This window comes from Acomys minous (assembly GCF_964271855.1).
Source record: "Acomys minous genome assembly, chromosome: 9".
NCBI lineage: Eukaryota > Metazoa > Chordata > Mammalia > Rodentia > Muridae > Acomys > Acomys minous.
In genome coordinates, this window is record NC_140490.1 from 30,663,080 (window position 1) to 30,682,605 (window position 19,526).

The following is a 19,526-nucleotide window of genomic DNA, read 5'->3' on the forward strand; positions in this document are numbered from 1 at the left end:
TGCAATACAGGAGGAGGCTCCTTCCTCACAGACAAAAATAGCACTCGTTTTAATTGCGCAGTGCTCAGTCTTCCCAGAGGTGTGTGGTGTCCCTGTACTAAGCCCAACCCTGCTGTTGCTTTACTGTCTCTGAGGCAGAGGCTCCACACTCCTTCAGATTCTCCCTATTGCAAGCACAGTCCCACCAGGGTGCCTTCGGTTCTCCAAACGCCAAAACCAGCAGAGGAAGAAGCCAGCGAAGATGTAACCGGCTCCTTCAGACCCTGAACAGTTTCCAGTTACAGATACAGGAACCCATAGGAAAGATTAGAAACAATGCATTCCATGGTGTCACAAAGCAAGCAGGCCTGGGAAGAACACACATAAAAGTGTGGCTTTGAGCAGGGCTCAAGGGTCTCAGTGGAACTTGCTACAGCACGGACATGGCTGCCTGTACTGCCTCAACCCATCACTGTCCAGCGGGTCAAGCTTTGTGCATGAGAAACCCGCCTTCATTTGCTTGAGGCTCTCCTCCTTGGCGCACCTAAGTCCTGTGCCCGAGAAACTCCTCAGTACTGGGAAACTGAGCTGTGTTGGTCACTGAAGGCCACAAAGCAGGAGAAAGGAAGTATCAATTCTAACATCGTTCTAAATACCACACCTTGGTCATTCACTTACGTTGAGTTGATTTGTTGTATTGAAGTATCATCACAAAAATGAACACAAACACAGATTTTCTAGCTAGGAGAAAAAAAAAAGGAAAGGGAGAAAAGATTTAAAAGGGGGAAAGAAAAAAGAAAATCAAGTATTGCATTTTAAAAAGGTTCCCTTACGTTCCAAAAGGTCAGGGCCATCGCTGCATCCTTGACTCTGCACACGCTTAATTAAATCTTGGTTCGGAGTATTTGGTCAAAGCACTTCCCGCTCTTGCCAGCGGATGGTCTTAATGACTTTTCAATGACTTCACTTGGTAATTGCTGCATTCGTATTTACACAGCCAACAGAAGCTACGTAGAAAAAGGAAGCCACATAGAAAAAAGAAATAAGAAACACTCCAATCTTGTCCTGTCGCTGTCTGTTCTGAGGAATCTTGGGAATGGGACAAATTTGCAGTTTGGGAGAGTTGAGGGGATATGTGTTTGGGGGTGTTTCCAAATTCAGTTTAACTGACTTCTTGGGAGCAGTTGCATTTTCAAAAGCGAAAAGACACGTCTAAGAAAGAGTGGAGTGGAGTATTTATATGGAATTGGAAAAAACTGGGGAAAATAGATCCTGCTATTCATTTGTTTGTGACTGCCAAGATCTGGGGAGGGCTCCATCAGCCTTTCAAACCTTTTGTTCTTCTGTGGTTTTTATTTTGTATGTATGTTGTTGATTTAGTTTTCCATTTGTAGTTATTTTTCATGAGTTGGTACCTAGCTCCACAAGTTATTTTTTTAAACAAATACTTATAATTCTCCAATATCTAAGACCAATAATGCACACTTTGGATATGCCCAAATCTGGAGATGTGTATCACTGTGCCAAGTGGCTACTCACAAAGACATCTTATCCTTGTCAGTGGGTATATTAAAGAAATGATACAAAGAAACCATACCATTCTCATGTGGGGTGGGACGGGAAAAGAAGGTATGTTAAGCTTTGCCATTTGGTCAATGCCTGCTGGATATAGTGCTTGCATTTATTGTTTTAATGTCTATTTCTCAACTAATAACTGTTGACCACATCATGTACCCCAGAGGCAGATGTGGCTGGGAACTGCTCTATTTTTATCAGCACTGAGATCACCATCAACAGTTAGGGGAGTTTTCATTACTCTTGGTTTTGGGGGAGGTTGATTTTTTGTTGTTGTTGTTTTGTTTTATTTCATTTTAAGTTTTCTTGTTCAATCTTTGCTCAAACCCAAGAACTGTAGCTGCTAGGTTAGAACTCCTGTCTGCTTTCCTGAGCCTTGTTGCTAGTCTTTATGTTATTCTGGTTTGTTCCTTCTTACCCTGCTAACTTCTAGCTGGACTGAAGGGTAAGTGCTCCCCCATAGCTAGCACAGATCAGATAATCTCACTCGATTATCTGACACCTGCAATGTGCTTCCTCTCTCCTCTTCAATCTCCCTCATGTCTAGACTTTGTAGTACAATTCTCATGTTCTTCTCCTGACCTTAGGTTTGAAATGTAAGCTCCCATACTGAAGCTAGGATGCATGCCACGTGTGCATAATTGCCTCCTCTCCTTGGCTTTCATATTGGCATCAAATAAACTTTTGAGTAAAGCCAACCAGGAACTTCTGATGTTTTTAATTCCAAGAATATTAATTAATATCACAATGAAATGGCCAACAATGCCACTGTTTCATGTCATCCACAGTTTACCTGACTGCTCAATGCCTGAAAACAGATCATTTTACACTTGGACACAATGATGTGTTGTTGTTGTTGTTGGTTCTCCTTCCCCAATCCAAAGATTAGAATGGTCAGCTACCAATGATGTAACCATGGATCCAGTAGCAGATATAAAAACTAGGTAGGAAACCCATTGATCTTAACTAAGCAATACCTGACATTGCAAACTACAATTAACAAATTATTTGACCATTAGAGAGCTCATTCAACTTGGCTTCCTAGTATATCCTCAAATAAAAGCCTTTGAGGATTGATTTTGGAAACAGCTGTTAATGCATGGTCCATACACAACGATGGCAAATTAAAGACATGAATGAGTCCATACACTTCCTCACAAAGGTTTTGGGTCCAGAATCTCACAGTGCCCAGGAGGATTTTGAACTCTGTCATTCTACTCCTCCCCCCAAGAACAATGACAACAATAACTTCTTCAACTTCGTTTGTATTTCTATTAATTTTTTTCTAAGTGTAAACCTCTAAAAAAGAAAAATGATACTTTAAAACTTTAGAAAAATCTTTATTTTACTTTTAACAAAAGAGAGTTTACAATTCCTTTATTCAGATAGGGTCAAGTTGTCAAATAAAGTGTGTTGCAAGAAAACTTAACATTAGAGGGAGCTAGGCAATTTGGTCAAGAGAGCAGGCAAATATGTATTTGAGTTCTCTGAATGCTAATGTAGAAGACCATAGGTCACACCATTCCTCCTGATCATTTAATGGTAGTCTTTTCTTCTGGTTCTTTTCGTTTGGTTGGTTTTTTAATTTGCTTTTTCTCCCCTTCTTTCTCTTTTATTTTGCATAAATGTACCCCTGGCTAGCAGACAGATCTTTTCCACCACTCCCTGAAGATTCTGAACTTGACTTTCCCTTCTTTGGAATGTCTGATGAGGCCTCTTAAACACTCACTCTATGGTGGGACGTTAGTGGGGATGTAGGACTTAGCTCTTCTGTTTCCAGAAGTAGAGGATGGATGGCTAGATGACTGAATGAATTCTGTTCTGAGTGATTTTACATGTATTTGCACAATGCATTACTGTCCTAGCAGACTTTCCAAATAGTTATTTGCCTTATTTTTTATAGCTTTATTTTATGAAGTTTTTTGTTTTGCAACATCTTCTATTGTCAACTTGCAGTTGCTACATTGCAGGAATACAGTATCAAAGAGTTAATTCAATAGACACTTCACTTGCATGACCCCACACCACACAACAAATCACTCTTCTTACTGTTAAGAGTTTTAAAAGGACTCTACAGCAAGTGAGGTCCAAATATTTCCAAATACCATAATCCAACCTAAAGAAAGTATATTAAATGAAGACTTATTTCTGTTGACTAACATTTAGCAGATTCTTCCCTAATTACTTGAATCTTATCATGTCAGTAAGATATATTATTAATCAACTATAAAAATGTATCTCTACTTAGATAGTAAGGAATGTAAAACTAATTAATTGAGAATATAATAATCACAATAGGACAATTCATTGAAAATGTAGTAATTGCGACAAGGAAAATTACAAAACACATTTATTTTGGCTTCAGATTATTGACAAAATAATCTCCGTTATGATAATATTTTTACTCAAAGCAACTGTCTTTCAAAGAATTAGAGGTACTCGGCACTGGAATACATGTTCATGTTTACCCCTTTGGGTGCTTTGCCCTGGCAGTTTTAAAATGCCGCATGACCCTTGACCTCCAGAGACACCAACTTCTCCCAGCCATTCACGTTAGATTGCACTAGTCAGACACACCAAGAAGAAACGAAGTTGTTTCCCAGGCAAGTGGTCCACGATGTGCCTCAGGGCAGCAGGCATGGGAGGGCCAGTTTCTTGCTGTGCACAGTTCAGGCAGGGCACAACATTCCCTAGTTCTGTGACCATACTAAGAAAAACTCTTCTAGAAAAATCTGTGAACAGCCAGCTGCCATCAATCATTGTCATTTCTTTATCTCATGCCTTCTGATGAGGCTGACCACTGTCATTGTTCGTTACTGTCCAGACCGTACATTCACTCTTGCACTGTCAAGCAGATATGACATGCACACATTTTCCATATAAGAAGGATACAAAGTCACCTTTTAATTTACAGTTTGATTTCACAGATGACTTTCAAGTTACATTAGCTATTCTCTTGCCTCTAGCACCTATCAGGAGCAACAAGAGCCCATGTGTGCTCTAAATTTCAGAAATAAAACAGTTACCTAGTGCATAATAGGATGGCTTCCTGAGATAAAAGAGCCCTTTTCGACAATTTATTAATAAGGTATCATAATTATGTTGAGCATCAGAATTCTTATTTGCATATGAAAATTTCTAAAGTATAACATTACAAAATAAAGATTATTTATTTGCCTTTTGTTTTTGATCCCTAGGCTGGTGTGATACTAGTGGGGGAGAAATTTTAAAAAATGTAAACTATATATCCACTCAATCAAAGTGTATGTATTTGGCGTACACTGGAAATGCACCTAAAATACAGGCTTCTGAAGTAAGATCACATAAATATGCTTTCTACTAATATAAAATATTATGAAACCTATTACATATTTTCCTAGTCATATGGGGGAAAAGGAAAGAGAATATCAACCTTGAACTGAGCCCAGAAATCATAACCAACTGAGTAACATAAATGTCAGGTAGTCTCTTGGGGACTCTCCACATGAATTTCAATAAAGGAGATTAAATGAGGGTATGAAGCCCATAAAATGACAGCACTGTCGGAAGCAGTGTCTTTAAAACATTCCCTAAATGTCAAGCCACAGTTGTTTCTAGGCCAACTTCGGGTGCAGTTTTGATGACAAGTCACCTGTAAGCACACCTGCGTACTATAGGCCTGTACAATCAACACCAATTATAGTGAGAGTATTTAAGATTCTCAGTGATGTACAAGTACCTATGTTAATTCCACTCACTTAAGTCTGCCTTGAAGCTGACCTCCTGTCCCATACCACAAAAGGACTTTAAGAACCCTTACACAAGTAAGCCTCACAGGTTGGACAGGCAGCATCCTTTGAAAGGGTTACGCCCCAGCCATGTAGCCTACAAAACCATGGGACCCGCTTTCAGCACACACAGACCAATAAGGACTAGGGGATAACTTCCTGAAGCCAAGTCTAGGAAAGGTTGAAGTTACTACCAATACCATAATATACTATAGTACTGAACATAGTATTGATCTATATATATGAATTGTACTGAATATAGTAATCTACTATATCATAGGTTTCTTTAAAATTAATAATCACACCGTTCCAAAGAGCACCGGAATTTTACAAAGCTACATCGACCTCCTGATGATACTTTGCTCAACCTAACATTCGACTTCATTTTCATTCTCTGACACATGCCAAACACTGGCAGGGGGAGTGACCCCCCCAGTGTCCAGAGTTCAGGAAGTGACTCTCTAGAACTTTTTCTCTGGCCTGTTTTCCCCTGGTGATGTCAACATTGGCATTTTCTTTTTTTCTTTAATCCACCAGTTTTCAGTGTTTGCACAAAGGGAAGTGGAGTTGCAAAGAGCATTTGTTTTCCGCGCTCAGCGTTGTAGGAGAACAGACTGGGGCAGTGCAGGAATGATTACATGATGTCGCTTGGGAAGCTCCCACAAGTTCTTTGAAACAGAATTCAGAACAGCTGGACCACTGCAGTGTTTTATTTTAAAATCGACAACATATGTAATGCATATGGTCCTAGACATGTATGGAGACACAGGCAGACAAGCTGAATGGGATCCAAAGACACCTGCACCTAGAATTCTGTTTCCTTCTATAAGATTTTTCCCCTGGGAGCACATGTTCCCACTTTTGGATTTGTGAGATGCCATCTGAATCCCCATGTGTGTGTCTCCTTAATAAAACTAGTGGGGACCTGCCTGGGATGGAGGTGACAGAGTCATGCATTCAGTTAATAGGCACCTGCTAAGGATATGGTTCCTGCAGGGGCTAGAAAGGAAAGGACAGATCAAGGATGCTCTCAAAGGGCAGATTACCTCCTCAGAGATGCTGCTGTGTGTGTCCTGACACCAAAGACATCAGAGCGTAGCCTAGGAAATCTAGGCAGAATATAGGAATTAGTTATGTAGGGACAGGGCAGAATCGTAAAGATAGGGGTGTGCTAGTCATTTCCTAAAATAGTATAAACAATCAAGAAGGTGTGGAGCATTGGCTGAAAATGCAAAGGCACCTTTGGCACACTAATGGCTTTGCAGATGTATGAAGTCAGCCTGGTTACTCCCAGATAACAGCTACTGAGAACTTCCTATATGGCAAATGCCTTCTGGACAGGTATTAGATCCAGTCAACAGCTCAGTGCCATGGTCTGTAAATGCTTTCTTTAATTCACAAGTGAGGACAAAGAGTCCACAGAACTTTAAACACATGCATACACTACATACATACAATTGGTATTTTTTCTTTTCTTTCTCTTTTTTTTTTTTTTTTTGGCTTTTCAAAACAGAGTTTCTCTGACTAGCCCTAGTTGCCCTGGACTTGCTTTGTAAACCAAGCTGGCCTCAAACTCATAGAGCTCCACCTGCCTCTACCTCTTTGAGTGCTGGGATTACAGGAGTGTGCCACTATGCCTGGCTGGTATTCCAACCTTAAATGAAGTTATTATGAATCCCATGCCAATTCCCTCTGAACCCTCTGCTCTTCTAGATGACAGATAAACTGTAAGCATAGTCTAAGAGTGCTCCATAAGATCAAGAACTAGAGGTCACTGGGCCCGGGAGATGGCTCTGTGCATAAAAGCGCTTGCTCTGAGCCTCATGGCCTGGGTTTGACCCTTAGAGCCCACACAGTAGAAGGAAAGACCCGGTTCCCAAAAGTTGGCTTCTAAATTTAATATGCATGCTATGAGGGTGGGGTGTAGCATGTACACATGTGCACAAGTGCTCGTGTGGAAACACACACACAACACAATAAATAAATGAATAAATAAATGAATAAATTTTAAAATAAGTAGAAAACAGCTAGGTGTGGTGGTGCACACTTTAAATCCCAGCACTTAGGGAGGCCGAGGCAGGTGGATCACTGTGAGTTTGAGGCCAGCCTGGTCTACAAAACAAGACCGGGACAGCCAAGGCTACATAGAGAAAAACCTTGTCTCAATTAATAATAATAATAATAATAATAATAATAATAATAATAATAATAATAATAATAGAAAACACCAAGCACATGGGTTTATTTACTTTGATGAGATAAATTCAGTATTTTGATAAACATGCACCAAGCACTACCTGTTGCCTGGATTCTTTGCTGGATACTGGGATTGTAACAGAGAACCAAAAAAATCCTAGAATTCCTCCTTAAAACTCAGATGTTTTAAGTGACACTTGGCGTTAGCATTCCCAGCTCATTGTTTTTTCTTTCCATACATAGTAAGTAGTCCTGAGAGTCCACCACCCATAGAAGCATTCCTGAGTTATAAGAATATGAATAATTAAGATAATGAGCCTGATTCTGAGTGGATGCCAATGCTGTCTCACTTGCTGGAGCCATTCTCCATTATGCCGCATCCCTCACGTATAGGTATGCAAGGACTCTAAAGATGGCTAAACTGCAGTCCAAGATGGCAGAAAGGAAGTGGAAATGTCAGCTCATCTGTCACATGTGGAGACTGAGGTTCAGAGATAAACATCCCACCTACACACGACAACCATTTAAAAATGGAGGGCAGATGCTGGGAAGGTAGCTTAGTCGGTACAGTACTGGCCATGCAGGCATAAGGACCTGAGTGTGGATCCCTAGCACACACATAAAAGCCCGCCACAGGCAGTGTTGGGAAGGCAGCCACAGGAGGGTCCCCGAGGCATGCTGGCCAGCCAGGCTTGGTGACTCAATGAGCCCCAAATTTAGTGCGAGTCCTTGTCTGCGTCTGGCTATCTTTGTACAGGTCTCCATAGAGGTTCAAATTGTCTCCTCAGACCATTTCCTAGATGGCCAGAAAAGCAAAACAGTTGGTCAACAGCAAAGTGTTCGAGAAGCTCTAACATTTTTAACGGCTAGTAAGGTCAAAACAAATTAAGGTTGAGAGCAACTAAGGAAGATAAGCAATGCTAACCTCTGACCTCCACATGTACACATATGCAAACACACACACACACACACACACACACACACACACACACACACACACATGGTCAAACAAAATTCCAAGCCACATAAATGCCAATCCTGGAACAATCTCCTTGTAGACGAAAGAAAAGACAAGAAAGAAAGGAAAAAAGAGTTTTATTTTTATGGTTACTGTTGAAAAAAGGAAAGCACCAATTTCACTCATATTTTTCTATAAGCTTGCTTCAGACTGTCAGTAGAAAAGGAAGCTATTTTCTAGATGTACTTTCAGCCAGCGATCGGCACAGCAAGCGAGATTCATAGAAGCCCTGTGATAGGTTACAGTCAAAGAGGCTGCCTGTGTCCAGGCCTCCCTAAGAGGGCCAAATTGTCTCTTCAGACCATTTCCTGGGTGGCCAGAAAAGAAAACAGGTCAACAACAAAGTATTCAAGAGGCTCAAACAACTAAAAAAAAAAAGTACGACACTTGAAATCCATGCCACATTTTGAACAGTTATATAAAAGAGGCCCCTTGTCTCCACGCTGAATGACCCGGGTTGTACCATCATAATTGAAAAGCAATAGAGCCAAGCTGGCAAAGTAAGGCTCTGGCTGGTTTGTCAGCTTACAGCCTCTGCCTAGAAACCCAAGAGCAAGAATCTGATGCTAGCCAGGCTGCCTTATCTATCTGTTAAAACTGGAGGCAGGGGGTGGATGTGGCTCTTCATGAGGATGTAACAGGATGTGCAATTCAAGCGCACCGCACACTTGCTTCTTCCCAAATGAAGTGGACCCCTGGGACTCACAGGCAGAGGGTGGGGGCAGTGTCCATGAGAGGAGGGAGAGAAAGGCTGCCTAATTGTTCCAAAGGTCTTTCTGCTGCGGGGACCCTGAGTAGAAACAAGTGGAAGATACTTACTTGTTTTGGGGCCACAGGTAGCACATCCACACCCAGAAACAGCCAGTTCCACCCTCACCCCACCTCCCACCCCCACCCCGGCAAGCTTCGTGCTTCCAACAATCCTGAGGCAAAGGAAGCTTAACAACCAAAAAGCAAAGGAAAGCTCACGGCTCATGCAGCAAGCTCAATTTCAAAGCACTTCCCCAAGGATGGATCCGAGACCCATCCGAGACACAGCCAGGAGTGCTCTTGTCGGCCCTCTAACATAATTTCTGCATGTGTAATATCTCTTCCAAAAATCTTTTGCTTTATCATTTTAATGGAGCAATTTGTTTATTAAGATACTGTTCTACAACTTGCCTTCTGGAGACTTTGCTTTTTTGTGTGTCTTGGGCATAAACAACACATCTTCTTCAAACACTGACCACTCGTTACTCCTATGCAAAGTGTCAAAGATTTTAAAATTCCCACACTAGGAAGGGCAGAAGCTGACAAGCCCTGCATTTGTGTTCGATTCATAGATGAAATCACTAAGAACTCAGGGCGTTAAATTGACACAGCTATCACAAAACAAGCTCACAGCCATACACTAAGCAAGGAAGGGAAAAGGAAAAATCCTCCTGGGGCAGAGGTGACATGGGAAAATATTATTCAACCACCCTGACAAGTCAGAAATCAAGTTTCCCGTTGCTCTGATTGTTTAGCTGGTTCCTGGCAGGCCCCTGTATCCCAGTCAAATGTTGCATGTGAAGAGATGAAGAAAACCTTGCTGGATTTGCTCTGAGATTCCGTCTTTTCCTAGTCTGGCTATCAGGAGCGTGAATGCTGAGGCAGAATGAGCTGATCTTCACTCCTACCTTTTTAGGATTTTCTTGGTGGCATTTGAGTTGAATTCTCTGAGTTATTTTGCCAGCTAAGGATAGTCTATTTCAGTTACACATGTTGAGATTAATTAGTTAGCCCTTAGGAGGTTTTGCCTACAGCCTTCGCCCTGTAAGGAAAAGTGTGAATACACGGAGACTGTTAACTCACAATAAGCTGCAGCCTCACAGGATAGTTTCTGTTTGTCTCTTTCACAAGCTTTGCTAATGGAGTATATGCCCCACACGGCAATGTCCTTGCCTAGCCAACGCTAAATTACTATTTAACTTCTTCTCCTAGTTTCAGTGAAAATCTTTAAAACAAAAACACCTTAATTTTGGAGGGTTGGGAATCAGACCTTTTCTGACACCAAATTGGCAATGAGAATTTGGAAGGGTACGACACAAATATTGTCACTGTGCTGAAAACCAGCATAAGCCTTTCCCCCAGATAATTCCAATAAGCACAGAGAAATTGCTCTAGACACAACCGCTGGAATGGCAGAATCTATTGCAAATGTGCAAACCTAGCTAGACCTCTATCAGCAAAGATCCGATCTGCTTTCAGTGTTTGGTGAGATGCAGGCGAAGTTACGGTCTTATGCGCAGTTGTAAAGAGCAACACGAAGCACTGGAATTGTGATCATTTGATAAACACGTTGATGCCAATATATTTTTGCCTAAATGCAGTAAAATTACCAGTAAGAGATGCAAGTTGACAATGGGGGGGGGGGGGTCCAAGTCTATCTTGGGATACTGTGGGGAGGGGGGCAGCAGGGAGGCAGCTGATGTTCACAATGCTGTGGATCCTGTGAATCTGAAATAACAACAACAACAAAAAAACCTGTGATGTGTTTCTCTAAATTGTGTCTCTCTCCACATGTGTAAATGAACAGACGCAGATAGAGCTCAAAAGCATGGCATGGATGAATTTATCTCTTCCAATCCCTGTAACTTTGACCACGCTTCCCTCTTTGAGATGGTGCAGCGGCTGACTTTGGATCACAGACTTAATGATTCCTATTCTTGCCTGGCAAGTATATCCTTTGATCTACAGCAATTGCAACGTGGCATTATTTTTTTTAAAAACCCAATATCCTCCTTCTACCTTTATGTGAGCACTCTCCCCGCTCCCGTAGAAAAACCCTTTAACAATTATTAACACATCTTTAATTTTCTGCGTGGCAATAGTTTTATTTACCTAAGAATCCATCTAAGTCAGAGGAAGTGCTCGGGAGAGGCATAGCCAATTTCCCATCTTAGCTTCCCCCTTTTCAGCTGTTACGTGAGAAATCTCCCTAACAGGGTGCTTGAGCTTGGCACGTGCTCCTGATGAACTTAACAGAAATTGCCTGATTGTTGTAGAGTTTAAGATGCCCCACCCTTTCTATCCTATACCTGGTACTCCTAGCTCATTAAGGAATGCAATGTTTTTTGTCACTTTTAAAGATCGAGGGAGTTGCTGATACACTGCACTCCCGAAAGCCTAATGGATTCGGGTTTGTTTATTTGGGTGGCACTTTTTCTCCCAGACTCAGCACCGTCTTCACCTTCGAAGAGATCATTTTAAAGGTGACTAGACGTGTAGAAACTGAGCTGCCAGCAGGGTATTTACATTCCCTAAAATCCCATTATAAATCCTAAGACAAATTAGTTCACTTTAAGGACTGCTGTTACATATTTATCCAATTTTTTTGAAAACCGCATCTTGGGTTTGCAACTATCAAGGCCCAAAGCATAACAAAGACTCTGTTCATTTCTGTCAGCAGACTCTAAATTATGACTTGTTTCTTAAACACGAATATTGCTAATCCCACTTTATAGACAGGAATAAAGGAGAGGAAATGATCAAGTGATTTTTATGGAAAGGGGCAATTCTCCTTGGCTTCAAACGTGGGAGTTAATATATGTATGTAACATTAATATTATATAATTAGCTGACATTAGCATAAACCCTTATTCTGAATGATTATTTTAAATTTCCTTTTTTTTTTTTTTTTTTTTGGTGCTTGAAGACAAAGTGTGTTTTTTTAAGAGTTTAAAATCATCTCAAAATAGAAATGAGTTTCTGTGGGATCATTTATTAATCTATGGCTCATAATGACACATTATCTCATATTTAGAATCTTTTCATTGGAGACTCTTAATTTGCCAAGTTGGAAAGGAATACCAAATTGACTTTTAAGAAGAAAAAAAGAAAACAAACAAACAAACAAAAAAAACCCTTTACCTTGCATTGGAAGTCCATTTTTCCCAAATAGCTTTCCTACTATTATTTATTTATAATTATATTTATGACAATTGTAAGAGTGCACAACAAGGTAACCAGCCCCCTTTCAGTAGGAGTTCTTCTCACATGATGATCGTTTTGAGATATATTATTTTTAAGACTTTTGTTTATACCAGTGTTTGAAAACAGGGTTTTTTTTTTCATTCTGAAATTTACCATGAAGGAGAATTAATAAACGCCCTCTAAAGATTAAACCAGAAATGAAATATTGATCCCTGTTTCTCATTAGTCACTATAAGCTTTACAATACAGTCCAAATTTAAAAATAACAATCATGAGTGACCCAGATCAGCTCCATTTCCAGTTTATATACCTGGATCTATTAATTAAGGCCAGAATTTCAGAAAAATAACAGAAATTTAAAGGACCTTATCCCCTATCTCTATATATTCCACTTTTCTCATTATTACAGTCTTTTTTTTTTTTTCAGTTGGTTTTGGAGACCGACCAGCAGGGATACATAAATTTTTCTGTGTCTTCAACTCAGTTCCTAATTGATATTTCTTCAACTCTTTTCAAAGCAGCTATTTTGGCATCTACAAAAGACTTGGTGTCATCTGAGTCGTAGAAAATATATTTTAATCTTTCACAGCAGTGTTGTCTCTAAGATTTAGCATTTGGGGTAGCAGATGGAGTGGCAAAGAAGTTGCCTATAGGGGCAGCCCACTGCCTCAACTACTCTCCCGCCCTCTGCAGTAACTTATCATTTGAAATAGGAAAGATGCCGTCTTTCGTTGGATGCATCTCTGAGCTGCATGTTGTCAGTCGAAGATCCCTGGATCCCTAATACATCACCAGAGCCCTGCGAAGCCTTCCTTCCCCAACTCCTTTGGCCTCTCCCTGCTCCACATCACTGTTTCCTCTTCTCCTTTCTAGCCCAGGCTGCAGTAATAGTTTTTTAAAAAAAAATCTCAGGAGACCCTCAAAGTAAAATGAAGCTTATATTTAAAAGACCCCAAATGTCTAATTTAGAGACTACTGCCTAGATTGGTTTATTCCTTGCTTCAGAAAGCACAGAAACTGTGACAATATGGTTTGATTTTTAGACTCCATCCACATTGACCCTTAATGCCAAAAATCACTTGGCCTTTCTAAGGACCTGGCTTTCTAATTACAAACAGAGGCAGTGGTTTCTACCCATTATGTTGCTGAATTACTATTTGGATTTTCTCTTATAGCAAACTTGGGCTGGTCTTATGGTGAGCAAATAAATGCAGGAAAACAAATAATTACGGGGGATAGGGCAAAACTGTAAACCCACTCGGGAGAAATTCCTCTTTTGTTCGATTGAATCTGATTTCATCTTTGGAAAACTTACCCACTCTAACTCTTTGAAGTACTGTGTTATTGCTTTCCTTTTAAGATGGACTGAAAAATTCTTCTAAGGTGTAAAGATTTACAAAGTTTAGTCTATATGTAAAGCAGATTATATTTTCCTTTATGCTTGAGGAGAGGGAGACAGAAGAGCCTGGAGTAGACAGAGTGAGCTGAGTCTAGTGTGTGTTGCAGCTTCCTAATTCAGATTCCATCGCTGTGTAGAAAAACAAGACGTGCTTGTCCTATCTACCTCACTGGCTTGCTAGAAGGCTCAACTGAAAGTTGTTTGTCAAGCACAGGATGTCTACCAACTCAAGACATTTATATCACACTTATCCCTTGGCAGAGTCTGCCCCAGCCTCCACCCCAATTCTCCTCTAAAGTCCATGTTGGAACCCTGGCAATTCCCTTTTCCTAGAAGCATGCTGTTTGCTTATAGAGCTCTACCAATTACCCCGAAATCCCGTGGCATCCCTGGACTCAGTTATTTTAACCACCTGCATAGCAGGGATGACAGCATCTTCCAGAATGGTCTGCTGGGAGGGTTAAAACAGAGCATCCCCAGCGTGCTGGCTTAGCAATTAGCGTGCCATCAAAGGAGTTAACACGGGCTGTTCTTCAGTGCCTTCCTATAGCTACTCCTGATACTAGCAGATCTCCAGAAAGCAACCTGTATTTAAAAGAAAGCCTTTCCTTTATTCCCCTACAGGGCTGGTTCAGTCCTGGCCAGGTATTTGTATTAGATGAATATTGTGCTCGAAATGGAGTCCGAGGATGTCATCGGCATCTCTGCTACCTTAGAGACTTGCTGGAACGGGCAGAAAATGGCGCCATGATTGACCCCACGCTTCTTCACTACAGCTTTGCCTTCTGCGCATCCCATGTCCACGGAAACAGGTACACACGAGTCTGGAGGTATTCCTAAGTGATTAATAGGGAACTTCCAGTGGTTTGTGACTAGCTCTGCCTGAAAGATCAAACCTAACTCACCATCTATCCCTATTTGCCCAGTGGTACACACACACCCGTACATAGAAGGGGATGAGAGCAGGCAGAAGGGAGGAAAGGAAAGGGAGAAAAAGGAGAGGGGGGCATACTATCTTAATTTCCTTTCCTTAAGCAGCAGTGGAGAAATAGCAAACAGACCTTCTAGGGGAGCCCTTGAGTTAAATCACTCTGGCTACTAATCATTGGTGATGGTGGTAGGTTTTATTTTTGGTTTTGCTTTTTTTTTTTTTTTTTTTTTCAAATGAGTGACCTTGGTTGGTAATTACATCCTCCAAATTATAGTTTTCTGGTCTAGAAAATAGGAATGACAGTATCCTCATGGAGTTGAAAGGATATTTATAAACATAAAGAACTCAACAAAATGCCCAAAAGGTGGCAAGAAACTGATGACTACTTTGCCTTTGTTGGTGCTATCATTCACTTTCGGAGTATTTGGTGGTTGCTTGCCTAGTGTCAGGCTCTGGTGTGCGTTCTGTTCGCATGATGAAAAATAAAAACTAGACCCCAAACCAAGGAAGATATATTAGGAAAAAAAAAAAAAGAATTAAATTCTGGGTAGAACTCAATAAGGAACATGACTCAGATGGAGTGGCAGAATGGCAGGGGGGACCTCCCTGAGGAAATGATGCCTGAGCTGGGAACTGAAGCGTGTGTAGGAGTTGAGAGGCTCCAGGCAAAAGGAACAGCATGTACTACTGTCCTATGAAGAAGGAAGCCAAGCGCATTGCTGGAGACGAAGCAAGATAGGTGAAGCTGGAAGCCAAGATGCCAGGAACACTTAGAATATATCCTCAGAGGTGGGAAGAACCTTGGCAACCACAGTCTAACCAACCCCCTCAGTTTGTAGGTTCATAGATAAGACCAGAATGTCAAGTCTCCTGACTCTATACTAAGTATTCTATTTCTTTAGACCTTGCCCAGTTCCTGGAGGGGGAAAAAAAAATCCATGTTCTGAATAATGCAAAGAAGCAAATAATTTAAGAACATTGCCATTTGGCTCTGGAGGCATGGAATAAATTTCCACACTGCCACAGCCAGCTTACCATCTCGATGGATGTAGCCATGCGTTAGTATAAAGATAAGTCTACAGTATCCCAAAGCATCCCTGACGACAGCCAGGCAAGGCAGCAGAAGACAGCTGGGTGGCTTTGGAAAACAAGCCTCAGATGATCAAGTTGTCACTCCGGGGCAATCCACACAGGGAAGAGGCCAGTCCAGGCTACCTGGCTTTGAAGCCAGGGTTGTATCACCTCATCTTTGCAAGCCACATAGCCCTGAAATAACTGTGGGATCTGTTCTGTGCTTTTTCTGTCTCCAGTAGGGATAGAGTTTTATGAAATCCGACACCATCATTTAGAGCTAGGTAACAGTGACATTGTAGCTTTGAATATTTTGACAAGATTATCTGCATCCTCAATTGTTATGGCTCCATAACCCGACACATGACCTTTTATTTGCATAAAAGATATTCATGAAGACTCCAATACCTGGGTTGGAGCATGCATAATTCTGATTTTTATAAATATGTACACTTTGATGACTATCTGTTACAGCCTCTTGGATTGAATTTTTTATAGAGGGAGAGAGAGAGAGAAGTTGTATTATATTCTCTGGGTTGTCACACTGTATTCTACATATGTTACTGAATAAGAAAGTGTTATAAAATAATGAAATGTTTTTGTAAACTCCCTGGTAAACATCATCATGAATTATGATACACATTGTCTGGGTTTCATATTGTAAGACTGCCACTTGATTCACAGTTAGCTTTATACATCTTGTCGTGGGAACAGTTTTGGATTTCTAATTTTCTTTTCAGTTCTGATTTTCCTTATGCATTTTGCATCTTTTTTTTTTTTTGCTTATTATTTTAGTTTGAATGCACTTGCCTTTGCTTCTTGATGCAGCCTTCTTTTTCTTTCTTTTTGTTTGCGCATGTGTGTGTGTGCTCTTGATTCTCCTATGGCTGGCCACCCTCTATGCATGCCTCATGTGACCATTCCCTCTCAAAAGTCAACAAATGCATGTGTATCTTAGTGGGCAGCTACCAAACACTGACTTTCAAGGGGGCAAAACTCCACCTTCTCCTGAACCAGAAGCTAAAAAAGATTCAAGAAGAGAATCAAAAAAAAGAAAAGAGTCCAAAGCCCACCCAAGTCAAGAGCAAAAAAGGTAAGAAGCCATGTGTGTGTTGGCTTGTGTTTTCAGACCCTTTGTCCCTTCATCCATGCCACCATGTCCACATTTGCAAACAATAGGATTTAGGCGTCCTTTAAAAGATCTTAGAAATGGGCAAAACGTGTTATATTGGGACTAAATTTGAGTCAGGTGTTTGGTGTTTTTAAAAGCATGTTTGTATTGGAAAGACTAGCTAGCAATAAGCAAACAGAACTATGAGTCAAATTGTTTTTCTGTCTTCATGTCTAGTTATTGGTCTGATGCCTTAGAAGTCATTCATAATAAACAAGGCATGCTTCATACGTTTAAAATTATGTTCAAATGACAAATTAGATGGGTCAACATCGAATAGGCCAATGTATTTATTATGAATATATTTTCTTAAGCAAATCTTCCTAATTTCCACAATCATCTGTTAAGAAGAAACCCACTTGAAATAGTGAGTTATGATAACCCACAAAGTAAAGCCCATCCCTAAAGCAATGGCTGTTAGTAAAGCTACTTAAGCAGCGAGGTCACCTGCAAGGCATGAAGTTCTAAGCTTCTGTCCATCTTGTCCTGTTTCTTGACCTTTAGTGATCCTTTCTTCTTTCATCAGAAAAATGATACCTTCCCTCTTAGACTACATTTACTCACTATTTCCAATATTTTCTTCTGTATTTCCCCCTCTCCTTGCGTGCAATTCTGGAAGGCTTATCCACATTACACCAACGCACAGGCAAGGATCCTGTTTGCTTCAATGTTCACTTATCAACAGACCATTTCTAAGCCTTGTATATGCAATTAACTTATAGAAAAAATCAAATGGACATGGGAAGTTTTGCTTTCTAGAGAACACAGCAAGCTGTCCACCATAATATTCAGAGCTACTAGTGAACATCAAGGAAAACCCTGGTACCACCTGGTCACCCACCTCCCTCCTCGCAGGAAATAAGGCTGAAGATGAGACAGATCTCCTGTTTGTGTTTGCTCTGGTGTCCATATCCATCTGCAAGAAAACAGCAACTTACAGTCAGAATCAAAGTGCTGCAAGTCTCTGAAGAGGAAGCCACGATGGCAGCTGTCCAGAGTGCTGCTTTCGGACCTCTCAACATCCTCATATAGTGCCTGCTGAAAGGCAGCTCTCATTGGACTGTAGCCTATTTCCTAGCCTATAAAGAACTGCCCAATGGGACCTTTCCTATGTGTTTGACATGATGACTCTTCCCTCCAGAAGATTTTTGGTGAGGTCTGGAGATAGTTTTGACTGACATGAGGATATTATTAAATACCCGGTAATGCCCAAGGCCCAAATGACAGTAGCATTGAAGTCAAGGAGTCGTATTTTAAATCATGCTCCTAAGTGATGGGTTAATATGCTTCCTTTTTCCTTGGATTTGTTGTTTCTTTTACATAGACCCTGTGCCTACATATAACCTGTGATGCTCCACAGAAGCAGTGGTCTTCATACTCTGGGGTACACATGAGTTACATGGAAGAATCTGACAAAATACGGAGCACTTGGTCACACCCCCACCCCCACTCCCGAAGAATTCAGCAGCTCTTACATGGAGCCAGAAATCTGTGCATCCAGTATATACCCACCTATGATTCTAGCTTCAAATCACATCCAGTCAAGGTCTTGGCTGTTTGATTACTATACTTTTGAACCACTTGTGGCAAGGAAATAAAAATAATTCTGATTCTTGAACCCCATTGGCAGCTGAAAATTCTCTGGGGGAAAGTCTACATAAAACTTTAAATTTTAAAAATGAGATAATTAATCATGGTGAATTAAACTACTCAAGTGATTCTAATACATATTAAACTTTTAGGTTAATTGAATCAATATTAGTTTGGGCCAACTCTTTAGAACTACACCCATTTTCTCAAAAGAGAGAGCAAACTAAAGGAAAATGTGAACGTGTTCAGCTGGTTGCATTTGGCGATCACAAAATCCACAGATGCAAACTGCTATATCTTCTCATTTTTAAATCAGCTCCTAAGGTTGCAGTACTTAATTTTCACCATAATATTTTTAGTATTCTTTCTAGATGACATTTAGATTAGCATCACTTTGGTCACTGTCCCACAGTGACAAGGCAATCAAACAGCTCCGATGATTGCAAGTTGCGTCAATGTTCCTTGGATCCCTTTATTATTGAGATTGGAAATTTTTCTCATTTACATTATTATTTAACATTTCTTGAATGCCACTGCTGCTTTTCACATATGGCCTGCATAGAAAGTACATTGTATCAGTAATTAAAAATTCCATAATGCCAACCGCCTCAATCCACAGCTCGCTGCATAGATTAATGAGTATGCAGGCAGATGTAAGAGGGCATAAATTCTAAAACATCTCTGAAAATGTGTGCAAGGATCTTTTGGGGAGATGGGTTGGAAGTCAAGACTCTGTTCATTATCACAGCCTATGTGCATCCTGTGTGTTCGGATTTGAACTCACTCTTCTCCATTCGTCCAATGGGGTACCTAAGTCATCTACCCACTTCCCCAAGACAGAAGCTGAGCAGTCATTGAACTCCCCCTGCCCCCAC

General features: G+C 40.7%; 1 protein-coding gene across 11 annotated transcripts in view; it reads left to right on the forward strand.

Moving 5' to 3' along the window:
- Positions 1-19,526, forward strand: part of CADPS (calcium dependent secretion activator) — a 438,873-nt gene that overhangs the window by 294,644 nt on the left and 124,703 nt on the right. For 9 of the 11 annotated variants that reach the window (XM_084795414.1, XM_084795422.1, XM_084795418.1 and 6 more), the window contains exons 12-13: positions 11,093-11,229; positions 14,513-14,700. In XM_084795414.1, coding sequence (XP_084651540.1) covers positions 11,093-11,229; positions 14,513-14,700 — 325 coding nt within the window. Of the gene's footprint in view, positions 1-11,092; positions 11,230-14,512; positions 14,701-16,848; positions 16,984-19,526 lie in introns of those variants that run through there. The other 2 variants (XM_084795416.1, XM_084795415.1) reach the window with 2 other exon arrangements.